Source organism: Daucus carota, chromosome 9 (assembly GCF_001625215.2).
Source record: "Daucus carota subsp. sativus chromosome 9, DH1 v3.0, whole genome shotgun sequence".
NCBI classification, from domain to species: Eukaryota; Viridiplantae; Streptophyta; class Magnoliopsida; order Apiales; family Apiaceae; genus Daucus; species Daucus carota.
The window spans coordinates 4,262,137-4,275,763 of record NC_030389.2 but is presented as its reverse complement, the minus strand read 5'-3'; the positions used below and the strand labels follow the sequence as shown (position 1 = coordinate 4,275,763).

The 13,627-nt window shown below is 35.9% G+C and overlaps 2 protein-coding genes across 2 annotated transcripts; both read left to right on the top strand.

The window, feature by feature from the left end:
* Positions 1-1,051: 1,051 nt before the first annotated feature.
* On the top strand, positions 1,052-1,810 carry LOC108200785 (uncharacterized). Its single transcript, XM_017369035.2, has one exon. The coding sequence runs from the start codon at positions 1,180-1,182 to the stop codon at positions 1,624-1,626; it is 447 nt and encodes a 148-aa protein (XP_017224524.1). The 5' UTR covers positions 1,052-1,179; the 3' UTR covers positions 1,627-1,810.
* Positions 1,811-6,213: 4,403 nt separating this feature from the next.
* On the top strand, positions 6,214-11,593 carry LOC108202803 (ankyrin repeat domain-containing protein 2A). Its single transcript, XM_017371340.2, has 9 exons — positions 6,214-6,486; positions 6,790-6,820; positions 7,100-7,242; positions 7,962-8,174; positions 8,480-8,628; positions 9,172-9,340; positions 9,851-9,943; positions 11,019-11,158; positions 11,245-11,593. The coding sequence occupies exons 1-9, from the start codon at positions 6,478-6,480 to the stop codon at positions 11,342-11,344; spliced, it is 1,047 nt and encodes a 348-aa protein (XP_017226829.1). The 5' UTR covers positions 6,214-6,477; the 3' UTR covers positions 11,345-11,593.
* Positions 11,594-13,627: the final 2,034 nt, after the last annotated feature.

The following is a 13,627-nucleotide window of genomic DNA, read 5'->3' as shown; positions in this document are numbered from 1 at the left end:
ATATTTTATTTTTATGATGTCATAAAAATACTGATTTAAAAGTAAATTATGACTTGCAGCCAACACAATTAGATGAAATAAAAATAACCTTCAATACAATTCAAATCAATTTCATATTTTTCGAAAGATAACTAAACTAAGTTATATTCGGTATAAATTGAATTAAAAACTTATTCTTTGTCAGACACCATAATTTTACTAATATGTGTAGTAAGGAAATAAAATTATGATTTTTTTGAAAAAGAATACAAAATGTACTTGAAAAATATAATTATGCATACAAATATCCCACATATTCATAATGATGTTATTTTTTCAGTTAATTATCTATATATATATAGAAATTTCTTACTTTACTACTCTTTATTACTCCCTATGTCTTACTTTTTGGCACGTTTTTCGACACTAATTTAAAGTATAGTTTTATAATGTGGGTGTTTGGGTTGGACTTATAAGTCCAGCCTCTGGATTATAAGTTAAGAGCACTTATTTGTACCGTTTGTGTAATAAGTCAAGAAGCAGTTATAAAAAGCTAGGAATGCTAGCTTTTGTTTCAGGGCTTCTACTTATTTCCCAAACACTTTAATCACTTATAAGTCTTATCTTGCTTCTAACTTCTACTCCACTTATTTATTTTAAGCAAGAAGCACTTATTTTAAGCACACCCAAACGGCCCCAATATATTTTTAATTTTCTATCTCTGAGTAAAGATTTGATGTTTAAATTTTTATAAATTTTTTTTTATAAAAATAATGAAACTATATTTTATAAGAGTCTCAAAATGCGTGCAAATAGTGAACGTAAACAACGACGGGGACGGTGCCATAATATACTCTATTATTAGTATGTGACAAATAGAATACATATATAGATGAGATAAGTGTTAAAATATAAAGTATTTTAGTGTTGAAACTAAAAACTTTAATATGAATGATTAATTTATACTATATAAAATATTCAATTTATAATATCATTCAGTTAAAAGGTTACAAATAACTGGCAAAAAAAAAAAAGGGTTACAAAATAGATCGAATTTAGAGAAAAGCAGAAATGGAAGGTGAATAAGAATAAACAACACTAGTAGTCTAGAACTGTATTCTCCACTATCATCATCTCTACCTACTGCTCTCTCTCCTTATCTTCTCACCCAAATCCTCCCCACCCCATCAAAACCAACCCATGGAGAGCTTAATTTCCGAGTTCAACTACCTCTCCGACCAGTCCCTCAACAACAAGAACTTCGACCCCTCCACGATCGAGCACCTCATGCACCTCTTCGAGCTCGAGTCCTACAAAGCCTGGGCCTCCCTCGATCAGACCTTCTCCGAGGAGCTGCAAGACTCCGAGACCTCGCTGGTGGAGGCGGAGGAGTATTTGGAGTCTGCGATGGACCGGGCGATGCGGGAATTTGAGATATTCGAAGAGGAGATGGAGAGGGAGGGTGAGAGGGAGTTTAGGGGATTGGTGGAGGTGGCGGAGAAGGCGAGGAGAGTCGGCAGGAGTATGGAGAAGGCGGCGAATTTTGCGTCGAAGAAGTACGTGGAGGCGGCGTTAAATGCTGCTGGGAATTCGATGAGGTCGGCGGTTAAGGCTGTTACTAATGCTAAGAAGGTTCATCCGTCGTAAATCAAATCAAACGTGTCCGGTATATTTAATCGTGTCCGATACAAAATTGGGACGGAGGGAGTATGATTTATTCTGGCTGAATTGTTCTATGTTTCGATGAATTTATATGATTTCTACTTTCGTGTTTTGTGTAATTTCAGATTTTATGAGTCGAATAAACATGAGAATGTTTTGAGTTTTTTTATTATGAGTTTTTCTTTTTTATTTTATATTTCATCATGGTCTAAATTTGATAAAATTACGGTTATTGTTTTATAGTTGTGTTGTTTTTTCCTCCGTTCTAAAAGTTGGTGATTAATCACGATTAATTCATGTTCCGTAACTCGCCGAACTGATTAAATATCTGATTGTTTAATTAATCATATGATTAATTACCTACCAACCCAATTAATTCTTGTTCCACAATTTTATCGATTAAGTTCAGTTTCCGTTTTTTACAACACTTATTTTTTCTTTTATAGAAGTCAATAAATTAAGTAATTAAGGATCGGACTACATCCATAGTAAACGAAAAGAAAAGTGTAGTATTAGACTATTAGAGCATCTCCAAGAGGCTCTTCATTTAGGCTCCTAACTTGAGATTTGAGGAGGGAGAAGCAAAATGTTGCTCCAAGAGACTATTAAGTGGCTCTTAAATCTTAAGAGCCTCTTGTTTCTCTCTCCTCTCTCCTCAAAGTTAAGAGCCACCACATGGCTCCTAACTTATTTTTTCACAATAAAAAAATCCTTCCCTCCAATCAACCTCCATCTTTCCCTCTTTTTTGTTATAGTGGAGCCCAATATATGAATAAAATATGAAATAGAGAAGAGATGTAGAGAGTATTGTTGGAGTTTACACTCTTAACTTTGTCCTAAATTACCAAGAGTCACATTTTTTATATTATATTTAGGAGCCAACAAGGAGGCTCTTGGAGATGCTCTTAGGTAAGGACATCAACGGAAACATGAAAGAGAAGAAAAGCGGCACAAAAAGAAAAAGAAGAAATGAAAGGTAATGGTTTTGTCGACAAACAACTTTTGTAATAATACAAAGCAAAATTTACTCTTTGCAATAATAGAATGTAAATACCTCATTCACGAAATTTAACTTGGGATTGGGAGATAGGCGGCCCGTTATACATTTTTCCGAGTAAAATACGTAATATTCAATTTTTTGACAAGTGCGGTGGGCCTATTTATGTTGTACAACATATAAATCAGGATTTTTATTTTTTATTTTTGTCACAAAATTTTTTCAATTAGCCAGATGCAAATTTTACTAAAGGGAATATAGAAAAAAGTCCATCATATCTTAATAACATTCGAAAGGAAAACTAAGTGGGTGTTTGGGAGTGAAGCTTCTGGGCTTAAAAGCCGAGAAGCTCACTTCCCCTTTTTTGTTGGCCATTTGGCAAAAGAAATGAGGAGCACTTAACAAAAGAAAAAAGTCCCAGAAAAGAAGCTGCAAAACCCGACTTTTCTTAAGACTCAACTTCTTCTGCTTCTTTTGTTGGTGTTTCCTCCGGTCTAGGCTGTCAATGGAGCGAAAATCCGATCCGACCCGACCCGATCCGAGGTCATTTTAGCGGATTTGGATTTAACAAAAAAAAATCCGATCCGAAATTCGATCCGATTAAAAAAATCCGATAATAAATGGATTGGATATGGATTTAGCGTGATCCGATCCGTTTATAACCCGATCCGGTTAATATATTTATATTATATTATATTATATTATATATTACATAATAATTATATTTTATTTCCAATTAGTATTTACAAGTTAAAATTGTATCAGAATTCCAAGACTATATATTCAGGCACCTTCTGGTTGTATCTTGATTTACATAAAATTTCATTTTTATATGGTTTAAAAAGGGCACTGGTGTTTGCTGCCTGCTAATAAACATTGTGCTCTGCTAGTCAGACTTGGAGTGTCATTGGTTTGAAAGCTTGCAGATCCTTTTAAATTATGTTCAAGAACAATTCAGTTGTAATTTGTATTGAAACTTGGCCTGTAATGTTTGGTTTTGTAATTTTAATTTTAGCATTGTTAATTACTTGTTTTAGTTATATTTTAGGTAATGTTAAAGTCATTCAAAAAATATATAAAAGTAAGTAAATGGAGTGGATATCCGATCCGAGATCCGTGATCCGAATGGATATGGATATGGATCGGCTTAAAAAAAATTCGGTCCCGATCCGATCCGAATCTGAACCCGATAAAATAAATGGATATGAATATGGATTTAGGTCGATCCGATCCAAACCCGATCCATTGACAGGCCTACTCCGGTCCGCTTGGCCTGCTTGCTTTATTTTTTTATTTATGTATAGCTGCCTACTTCATGATACATTCAAATATTAGGTGATCAAATGTAAAGAATTTTTTTTAAAATTTTTATCTTCGATTATATGAAAATATATTAATAATATATAATATAAATATTAATATTATATAATATAAATTTCATGAGAGACAAAGCAAATTAAAAACCAATTTTTTATATAATATAAAAATCAATCTAATATAATATTTTCATCAACTTTTCTTAATTTATATCGTAAATATCAAATAATTATATTACAAAACTACGAAACTATACCAACTTATAAGTTAAGTTATCCAAACACTTAAAAACTTATAAGTCGCGGTATTCAAACACTTATGTTAGCTTATAAGTCCAAACCAACTTCTCACTTCTAATCCACTTCTTCAATTTAAGCAATAAGTCACTTCTTTTAAGCCCAGCCAAACGCCCCCTAAATTCGCGTATCTAAGAAAGGAAAGGAGAAATTCGCAAAACAAATAGCATGCATAGTAAAAGAAAAAAGAGAGAGAAAGGAGTGAATGTTTACCTTTGATCGGAAAGGATTAGAACTAGTCGGAAGAATGGAAGCACATCGGGGTGCTCGCACCGATGGGATGTAGTATCGGAGGAGAGAATGCACATAAGACGTCTCTGGGAGTGAAAAAAAGAAAACAAAAAATTGTTATGTAATTACTAGATGATCATTAGCTTTTCATATGGCTACCTATTTTTTTTTTAATAAAGAAAAATTTCATTAAAATCAAACATCCGATATAAGTGTTTCCAACACACACATTGGAGTAGACGATAAATCAATGAAACTATATAGCATACAAGAAATTCTCACCAACAAATGAGCAACATTGTTTGCACGCTTTTTAACAAAACCCAAACAAACCCTTTCTCTACTACGAAGGATGGCATGACACGTTTCTATTAAGACTCCTACTTCTAGTTCATTATGAACCTTGTCGTTGATTGCTTGCACACTCAGAAGAGAATCGCTTTCGACAACAACTGTTTGGCCTTTGATCTCAGAAGTTCATCGAAGAGCTTCAAAAATGCCTACCAACTCAGCTTCCAGAACCTCGACTTTGCCAGCAAACCACAGTGTTCGTCCATGTATGTACGATCCTTGATGATTCCGTAAAATCATCCCAACAGAGAACGATTCAGCACCCTTGAAAACTCAAGCATCAACATTCATCTTTAATGTTCTAGCATCCGGAGCCAACCATCTGCTAGTGTACATCTTCTTTTGCTCCTGAAGCAAAGTAGCAGTGGGGGCTTTCTTGTTACGAGCTTGCCTCCAGTCAGAAATATGTTTAAAGCTTCATGTCATAGCCATTTCCCCGAGCCATTGATTTTTCCTCCCCTATCTTTTTTGTTTCTTGCCCACCACACTTCCCAGATGACTGTAGCTATTTTGATTAGATTATCACTTGACTCTGTGGTTAGCTTATTTAAGAACCAATTAGGTGCACTTTCAATGTCACTCATGTCGTTGTTCAAACCCATATGCTGCCATAAAAAATATGCAAACCTGCAATCAAAAAATAGGTGAAGAAGATGTTCAACATCTCCGGTACACATCGAGCAGCTTATAGGAACTTGAACCCCTTTACCTCTAAACTTACAGTGAACTGGAACATTGTTACGACACAACCTCCAGAAAATAACTCAAATCTTATGAGGTAAGCAAAGTCTCCATATATATCCGAGCCTATCCTTTAGAACTCTTCACATCTGTTCCGCCTGTATGAGTTGAGTGCCAATAGTGGTAGCCCGATTTCACAGAATATTGCCCATTACTTGAGTGGTTCTAGGCTATCCTGTCACGTATATTATTTTGTGAAATTCGAACTGCTAAAATGGCCTCAACATCAATACTGTTGAATGTATTTCTAATCTTGGCTTCATCCCATACTTTCTGATCCCTTAAGAAAAATTATATAAGAGCAGCGAGGGTTTAAAAAAAAAAAAAGATTTTCAGCGATTGAAATCTAAAAACCAATCAATTGAAGATTTGTTGTTGGGGAGAGATGAGAAAGTGTATAGAAGATATTGAGTAATCTGTCATGCTTCGGGATTGGAGTAGCGTGTGCATACACAAATTATATAGGTTGTTTAAGAAAATACAGAAAATAAATAGGGAAAAAGTTATTTTTTATAAATAAAAAATATAACCACTTTTATAGTATAAACAGATAAACAGATATATAATTATAATTATTAATTAATTAATTGACAATTAATTCACATATAACTGACAAATACAAAAGAAGAAATTACACGAGTAGACGAGAAGTATAAATTTGCCGACCTGGTGAAAAATAACGAAGGGCTTACACGAAATCATCCAGGCCCAATCTCCACGGACCACCATTGAACTCACATAACTTGATGAGATTCCGAGGATTGACCTGGCCCACTTTAACTCTCTCCTTGGTCTTTGTACCTCTCTCCCTTACACAACTCTAACTCTATCATCTCTCTCACTGCATCTCTCTCCATCTTTCATCTCTCCGGCTCCCAATCTCTCTCTCACTTCTCCCTAACCATGCCTCAGGTCTCTCTCTCTCTCTCTCCCTCCCCCCTCTCTCTGTCTCTCTCCCCCTTCCTCTTCACTAAATAGATCACTTGTACTCTTTATGACTGTATCTATAATTACTCTTGCTAACTTTTGTTTAATTCTAATAAAATAGTTTATCTCATTATCTGTGTGTATTTTATGTATGCAAATATATCCAAATTGTCTAATTTTAATTGTACGTTTGTATTTTGATAAAGTGTGTAATGAGCTTGATCTGTTTGATAGGCTTTTCTAATATAGTGATTATAAATTTGACTGTGAATTGTTTTGTTGTTTTAGGTTGGTGATAAAGATGCTTCAGCGAGTAAAGGTATGATTTTTATTTGGTTTAACTAGCTTCTTGTTTCGTATAATGCTCATTTGATTACTAAGTATTGTTTCGATTACTGTAAAATGTGCGTAATATGTATGTAGTATTTTTTTTTTTTTGCAAGCTTATGATATATAGCTTGTTGTTGTTGTTTGATTGGTAAGATTTTATTTGTAATTGTGTTTTACTTAGTTTAGATTAAGCTAGATTACTAAACATAGCAAGCACGTCAATAGTTTGGTTTGTAAAGTTTGGATCTTTTTCTTTTGTGGATCTCAGATAAGAAGAGTGGCCCAGCAGAGAATACATCGGAGTCAAGCTCTGTAGAGACTCAATCCGGGCCAAGTAGAGGAACAGCTGCTCCAGGAACTGGGATGCCGACAAATCCGTTTGATTTCTCAGCTGTGGCTGGGTTGCTCAATGTACGTACTATTGAACTTTTTCTGAAATTAACGTTAATTTGTTTTTTCTGATTTATTTTATGCTGGAGTTGGTTGTGCAATAGGCTACAAAAGCAGGGGTTCTTCACCCACCCCGCCCCACTGCGCACTAGATTCCTGGGGATTCATGTGGGTGCGGCGATAATTGTTCTTCTTAATTGATTAAATGACTACTTAATCACTTGACTATCTTATAATGCAGCATTTGTGTAATTTAGTAATTATTATATTAATAACTAAGAATAACGAACTTTTCTGTATGACTATTTTGTAAATATTAATGTAACTGTTGAAATATATGCATCATATATTTTCTAAATGTTTTGGTATTTGATAATCCCCCTCGCACCCCAACACACACACACAAATCCCATATTATTAGATTTGGCAAATTTCTCTGTTCCTGTAGTATGCACCCACGCAGCCATACTCACGCTTCCTACGCAATAATTCATATGCAAGCTCCTGTGAGCACATAATGCCTAAGATAATATATCAATAATGGATAATAATACTGTTCAAAATGAAAGTTGGTATGTTGTAGATATGTAATATGTAAGACTTCCCAGAGACTTAGTATATTAGAGTCTTGAAAGATTCTGAGTTTTTTGACAACTAAATGTTGTTTAAGTAAGAAGATATTCAGAGTTTAAATTTTATTCATGTATCAAGGTTTGTATATATATTTGATGATGATTCAGGATCCAAGTGTCAAGGAATTGGCTGAACAAATAGCCCAAGATCCTTCGTTCAACCAGATAGCTGAGCAGCTTAAAAAGTCATTTGAGGGTGCTGGAGCTGGTGATGGAATCCCACAGGTTGATCCCCAGCAGTACTTTTCCAGTGTGCAACAAGTTATGCAGAACCCTCAATTTATGACCATGGCTGAACGACTTGGGAGTGCTTTGATGCAGGTATTTCCTAGCTTTTATGTTGAGTAAGAGCTTTTAAGTTTTAACAGCTATGTTACTCTGACTCTTCATGTTGCCTCGAAGTACCCGTGTCGGACGCTCGACACTCGGACATGGACACTTGGACTCGGACACTTATTTGAGGCCAAAAATATGTACATTTTTCAAAATATTACCGAGTCCGACACATGGACACGTATCCATGTCGGACACTTCTAGCTGAGTCCGAGTAACATAGTTTAACAGTTTAATTTGGCATATGGAATAATTTGAATGGCATATGTACTTTTCTTTTGACTAAATACTAGGATCCATCTATGTCGCAAATGCTCGAGAGCCTAAATAATCCAGCACAGCAAGACCAGCTTCAAGAACGAATGTCACGTGTCAAAGAAGATCCCACCTTGAAACCTATTTTCGATGAAATAGAAACTGGAGGTCCAGCTGCAATGATGAGGTCATAAATGTTTCTCTTTGTAGTTCTTTTTAGAAATTTATGTGATGTATGATGATATATGGATTACTTATCTAAATGGTGCTATTGAATGAGATGAAGACAGTTGTTTATGTATACGAAGAAATACAATATTTGATGCATCATTGCACCAGAAAATATGGTCAAGAACTTTAGGAAGTTCTTTAATGCGGCACAGTATGTGTTTTGTCATGTATCGGATTGACAAGTTTTTGGAAGCTATTAAGACTGTGCACATGTAGGACCTTACCCTATGTCAATATGTATTAGCAATTTAGCGTAACTTGCTTATTTAGCCATATGACTTGTTTAACTGACCAATTTTGAAAATGGCTTCAGCTGCATAATAGTTCAAAATTAATGTTACAGTTGTGGTGTTATTAAATATCTAGTAGCCTTCGGTCGGTTGCTTTTAGTTTATTATTCATCCAATTTTTTCGTGAAGTTCTATGTGATGTGGTGCATATTTCTGGGATCCATTTTCTCAGTGCTGTTTTCTTCGTTTATTGCTATCTATATACACAGGTACTGGAATGACCCGAGTATTCTCCAGAAGTTGGGTGAAGCAATGGGTCTTCCTGTTTCAGGAGATGCTGTAGCTTCTGCTGAAACGTCTGGACAAGATGAGTCGGATGAAGTAGGAAATGAAGGTGAATCCATTGTTCACAACACTGCTAGTGTTGGTGATGTCGAGGTATTTTAGGTTCTGTATTACTCTTTAATGCGCCGCATATCGTTTTTGATAGTAGATGCACTTAATCGTTTTCCTAAAATGATAGTTATAGGAATAACGTAAACTGGAAAATTTTGATATTTTCTCTCCTTTTCTTGATAATTTATGCAAAGTCATGGGTTTCTAAACAGTTTTGAGTTTCTCTTGGCAAGTCTCTTTATGAAAATTGTTTTTAACTTATCATAAGGAGACGAAGTATATCTTCCTTCTAAAGTTATTAAGGGTGAGATGAATGAATACAATAGAATTTGTGCACCGATGCCGGTGTTCACCAGATTCCTCTTGCTTAGTTCAGAATAAATAATTTTTGCATGAGATCCTTGACAAGACCCTTGGTAATTATTTAGGTGCATGACTTTGTCTTTTCCTATATTTGGTAGATGTAATGTTTTACAGTAACCATATACTTACAAGGTATGTTTATAAGCTACACATGTTAAGTGATCTCTAAATACTCTATATATATATTAGGGTTTGAAGAAGGCACTAGCCTCTGGTGGTGATAAGGATGAAGAAGATTCAGAAGGAAGGACAGCCTTGCATTTTGCATGTGGATATGGCGAGGTATGACTGACAGTAACTCAAATAAATTTTTTTGTCCAAACTTTATATGTTTTTCTTATTATCAATCGAGTCTGTTATCAGCACCTACTAATTTGAGCTTGTATATAATTGGAGCGCGCTGATTAAAATTCATCCCCTGCGCGCTTAAAATTCTTCCCCTCCATCTTTATTTGCTTATTCAACTCCGCTCATGCCCCTTGTATCTGTAAAGCTAAGCTCGGCGTTTTATGCATTTAATCTCTAAATTTCAATCACCAATGTCCTAGAAGTTGGTTAAGCCAAAGTTTATAAGTAATGTTGGTTCATATTTTATGGGCTGGCTATGCACTGTTTTTAGTTGGCTCAGCTAATATCATGTTCTTTACAAAAGAACTAATATAACATTATGCCCTTAATTTGAAGCTTTTTTTTCTACTTGGAAAGCATTCATCTTGTAGTCTCTCATAACGAGGTTTGTTCTACAAGGTAGGTTAAGCCTTAAAGATAATACATTTCTACTTAGAGTTGTTGAAAGACTAATGATTGATGATCGATTGATATTTTCACCCTTTCAGACTATCATCAAATTGCGTCATGTTTTTTCTTGATGGATGCACAAGACCCCTGTGCAGTACCCTGCAAGAGGGTTCCTAGTGCAATATGCAACCAGTTTAAGTTTTTTTGGGGTTGGTATTAGTGTTGGATATCGTAACATTGTTAGACTGGTCCCATTTTGGTTACTGTGAATTCCTTGGTTCACAGTGATTTCTGTTCAGCCAACTATGTAATTATGTTCACAATCCATTTATGTACAGTCCCTTCTGGTTCTAACTGAAACTCTTGGCAACCTCTGTAATAGCGAGCCTATAATTTTTTTTTCTTATCATTTCAGTTCACCAAGAAGCAGCCATAATAGTTGGTAATGAGCATAATTACATTTATATTGTTGTCAAAAAAACAATTTTAAGGCACATAGTATCACTATATCTCAAGGATTATCTATCTTTGTTTGTCTTGTGTGTTCCATTGTGTATCAGTCAGCACCGTCTGTCTGGATCAATTTGGCTCTAATCAGATATGTTTCGGTACATTCTAGGTGAAATGTGCTCAGGTCCTTCTGGAGGCAGGTGCCAAGGTGGACGCCCTTGATAAGAACAAGAACACTGCTCTGCATTATGCAGCTGGTTACGGCAGGAAGGAGTGTGTGTCACTTCTGCTGGACCACGGGGCTGCCGTGTAAGTTAGATTCTCTAGTCAACATATTGTGATTACTTTTTATTCTCTATATTTTCTGATTAAATTTTACATATTATCTGTTTCAGTACTCTCCAAAACATGGACGGTAAATCGCCAATTGATGTAGCCAAATTGAACAACCAGCAGGAAGTGCTCAAGTTACTTGAGAAGGATGCATTTCTGTAATTCTGTAATTAATTCGGAGGGCATGCTACATAACAAATTTTACTCTTCAGTCTTCTGACGTTTTTATTCTTCCAACTTTGTTTACATTACGTTTTTCTTGAAAAGCTCAAATGATGTTTAGATTGGGCAGTTGATTTATCATGTTATGATTTGCGATGGCTTGTTTATTATGACAGAATTTTATAGGCAGTTATAAAAGCAGCACAATTTGTAAGATTTATAAAAGATAATTTATCTTTTATTATACTATTCGTTTGAATTCACACTAAAAACAAATGGACATTTCAATGCATATTGTTCGCTGAGCATATAAATTTGGAATTTGCAAAATGAGATGTGTGCTTGGCTTGGGATTTGCTATGACAAATAGGGGTGTAGATGAGCCGAGCCGAGCCGAACTCTAGAGTGCTCGTGTATCGTTTGTTAAAAAATTAGCGAACTCGAGCTCGAGCTTGGATCGAGGCAAAAATACTGTTTGAGTATCGACTCATTAAGGAATAACTATGTTCACGAACGGCTCGCGAACCGCTCACGAACATGTCTCACGAGCTTTTGCTCACGAACCGCTCATTAACTTACGCTCACGAACGTGTCTCACATTTTTTTGCTCGCCAACCGCTCATTAATTTTGTTCACAAGCTTGTTTAATAAACTTTGCTAATTAACGAGCTAGTTTATGCTCATAAATTTATTTACGAGCTTGTTTGTTATTTAATTTAATTAAAAAAATTAAAATTCTAACAATATTTTAATTTATACTCTAAAGAATTATAAATTCATAATAAATCATCCATTAATAAAACTCCCACATCCACGAGCCATGTTCACGAGCCAGGTTCACGAGCCAAGTTCACGAACTCATAATTCGAACTTGTTCGCGAACTATCGAGTCGAACTCTACTGTACTTAAGTTCAACTCGTTTATAAAATGAACCTTAAAATTGTGCTTAAGATCGACACGTTTATGAATCGAACCGAGGTCGAACCAAGCTTTTTTCGAACCGAACACCGAGCGATTATCGAGCGTATCAACTCATTTACAGCCCTAATGACAAAATTAAGCTTTTCATGTCAGTGTGTAAAATGGGTTGCATTTTAGATGGTGGAAAGTAAGACCATCTCAAATATCAAATGCGGTTGAATATAATGGTTGGTTAGAATGGACTTCTGAGATATTATACTGACCTTGTAATATATTTTATTTTGATTAAATGTGTTATGGTACTTGTCATATTGATTGGCTATATTTTAAATATGATATGTTATTATTATTTTAAGTTATATTAAATAAAATATATTGTTTTAATATTTTAATTGATGACGTGAGTGCGTTTTGAATTTTCAATCAAACCGCATATGCGGTTTGGTTTGCGGTTTTCAAGAAAAATATCACCACCCGCACCACCCGGACCACGATCATCCCTAGTCATGGCGGCTGCATTGACGGACTCGGAATAGAATCTTGCGAGAATATTGTACCCGTGCCTTCCTCAATTATTGACGGTCGCTAGAATCGAAAAATTTAAAGCTTCGCCGGAATTGAGAGTGCAAAAGGAGAAGCGAATTGAGAGTGTAGAAGGAGAGGGAGAATAAGAATTGAGAATTAGAGTGCAGAGTGGTGGACTGTGGCTATCAGGGATTGAGATATATACACTGTCGGGCGTCGGGGAGGGCTAGACGTTGGCACTTTGCAGGGAAACGTTGAAGACGTGTAGCTGTTGCTTTGCTGCAAAAAGCTGCAGAAAAATTGAAGATAGCAGCCTGCTGTTGCTGTTAGCAGGTGATAGTCGCAGCCCACGATTCACGTGCCGGGCTGGTTCACGTGCCGCGGTTCGTGCCGGGCCGGTTTATACGGTTCACGGTTCCAGAATAATCAACCCGTATTCAGCTCGTTTTTTTTGCGGGTCGTGCCGGTTTGAACCGGATCGTGATTGAACGTGCGGGAAGCATACCTTTAGCCTTCTCGCCATCAGATACACCTGCAGCTCTGTTTTCAGCGGCAATCTTTCGCCTCTTTAACCAAGTTGGGTCTCTCCATTGATCACACATTTGAGACCATATATCAGCTGAACACCACCAAGGATTATATTTATGCATATATTCAACTCCTTGACCTGGATGCTGAACACCACCAAGGATTATATTTATGCATATATTCAGCCCAAACTGCATCCTTGTGGGCGAGAGGTGTTAAAGTCCACGTAATCACAGGAGGAGGCCAGTTTTGGAGGCACAACTGAGAGATGCACTTCACGATTTTAGGGTCTGCAAAATCACTATAAA

Coding starts and splice junctions, on each gene's coding strand:
- LOC108202803 (XM_017371340.2), top strand. Junction 6,821..7,099: donor AGATGCTTCAGCGAGTAAAG/GTATGATTTTTA, acceptor TGTGGATCTCAG/ATAAGAAGAGTGGCCCAGCA. Junction 8,629..9,171: donor GGTCCAGCTGCAATGATGAG/GTCATAAATGTT, acceptor CTATATACACAG/GTACTGGAATGACCCGAGTA.
- LOC108200785 (XM_017369035.2), top strand. CDS start 1,180: ATGGAGAGCTTAATTTCCGAGTTCAACTACCTCTCCGACCAGTCCCTC.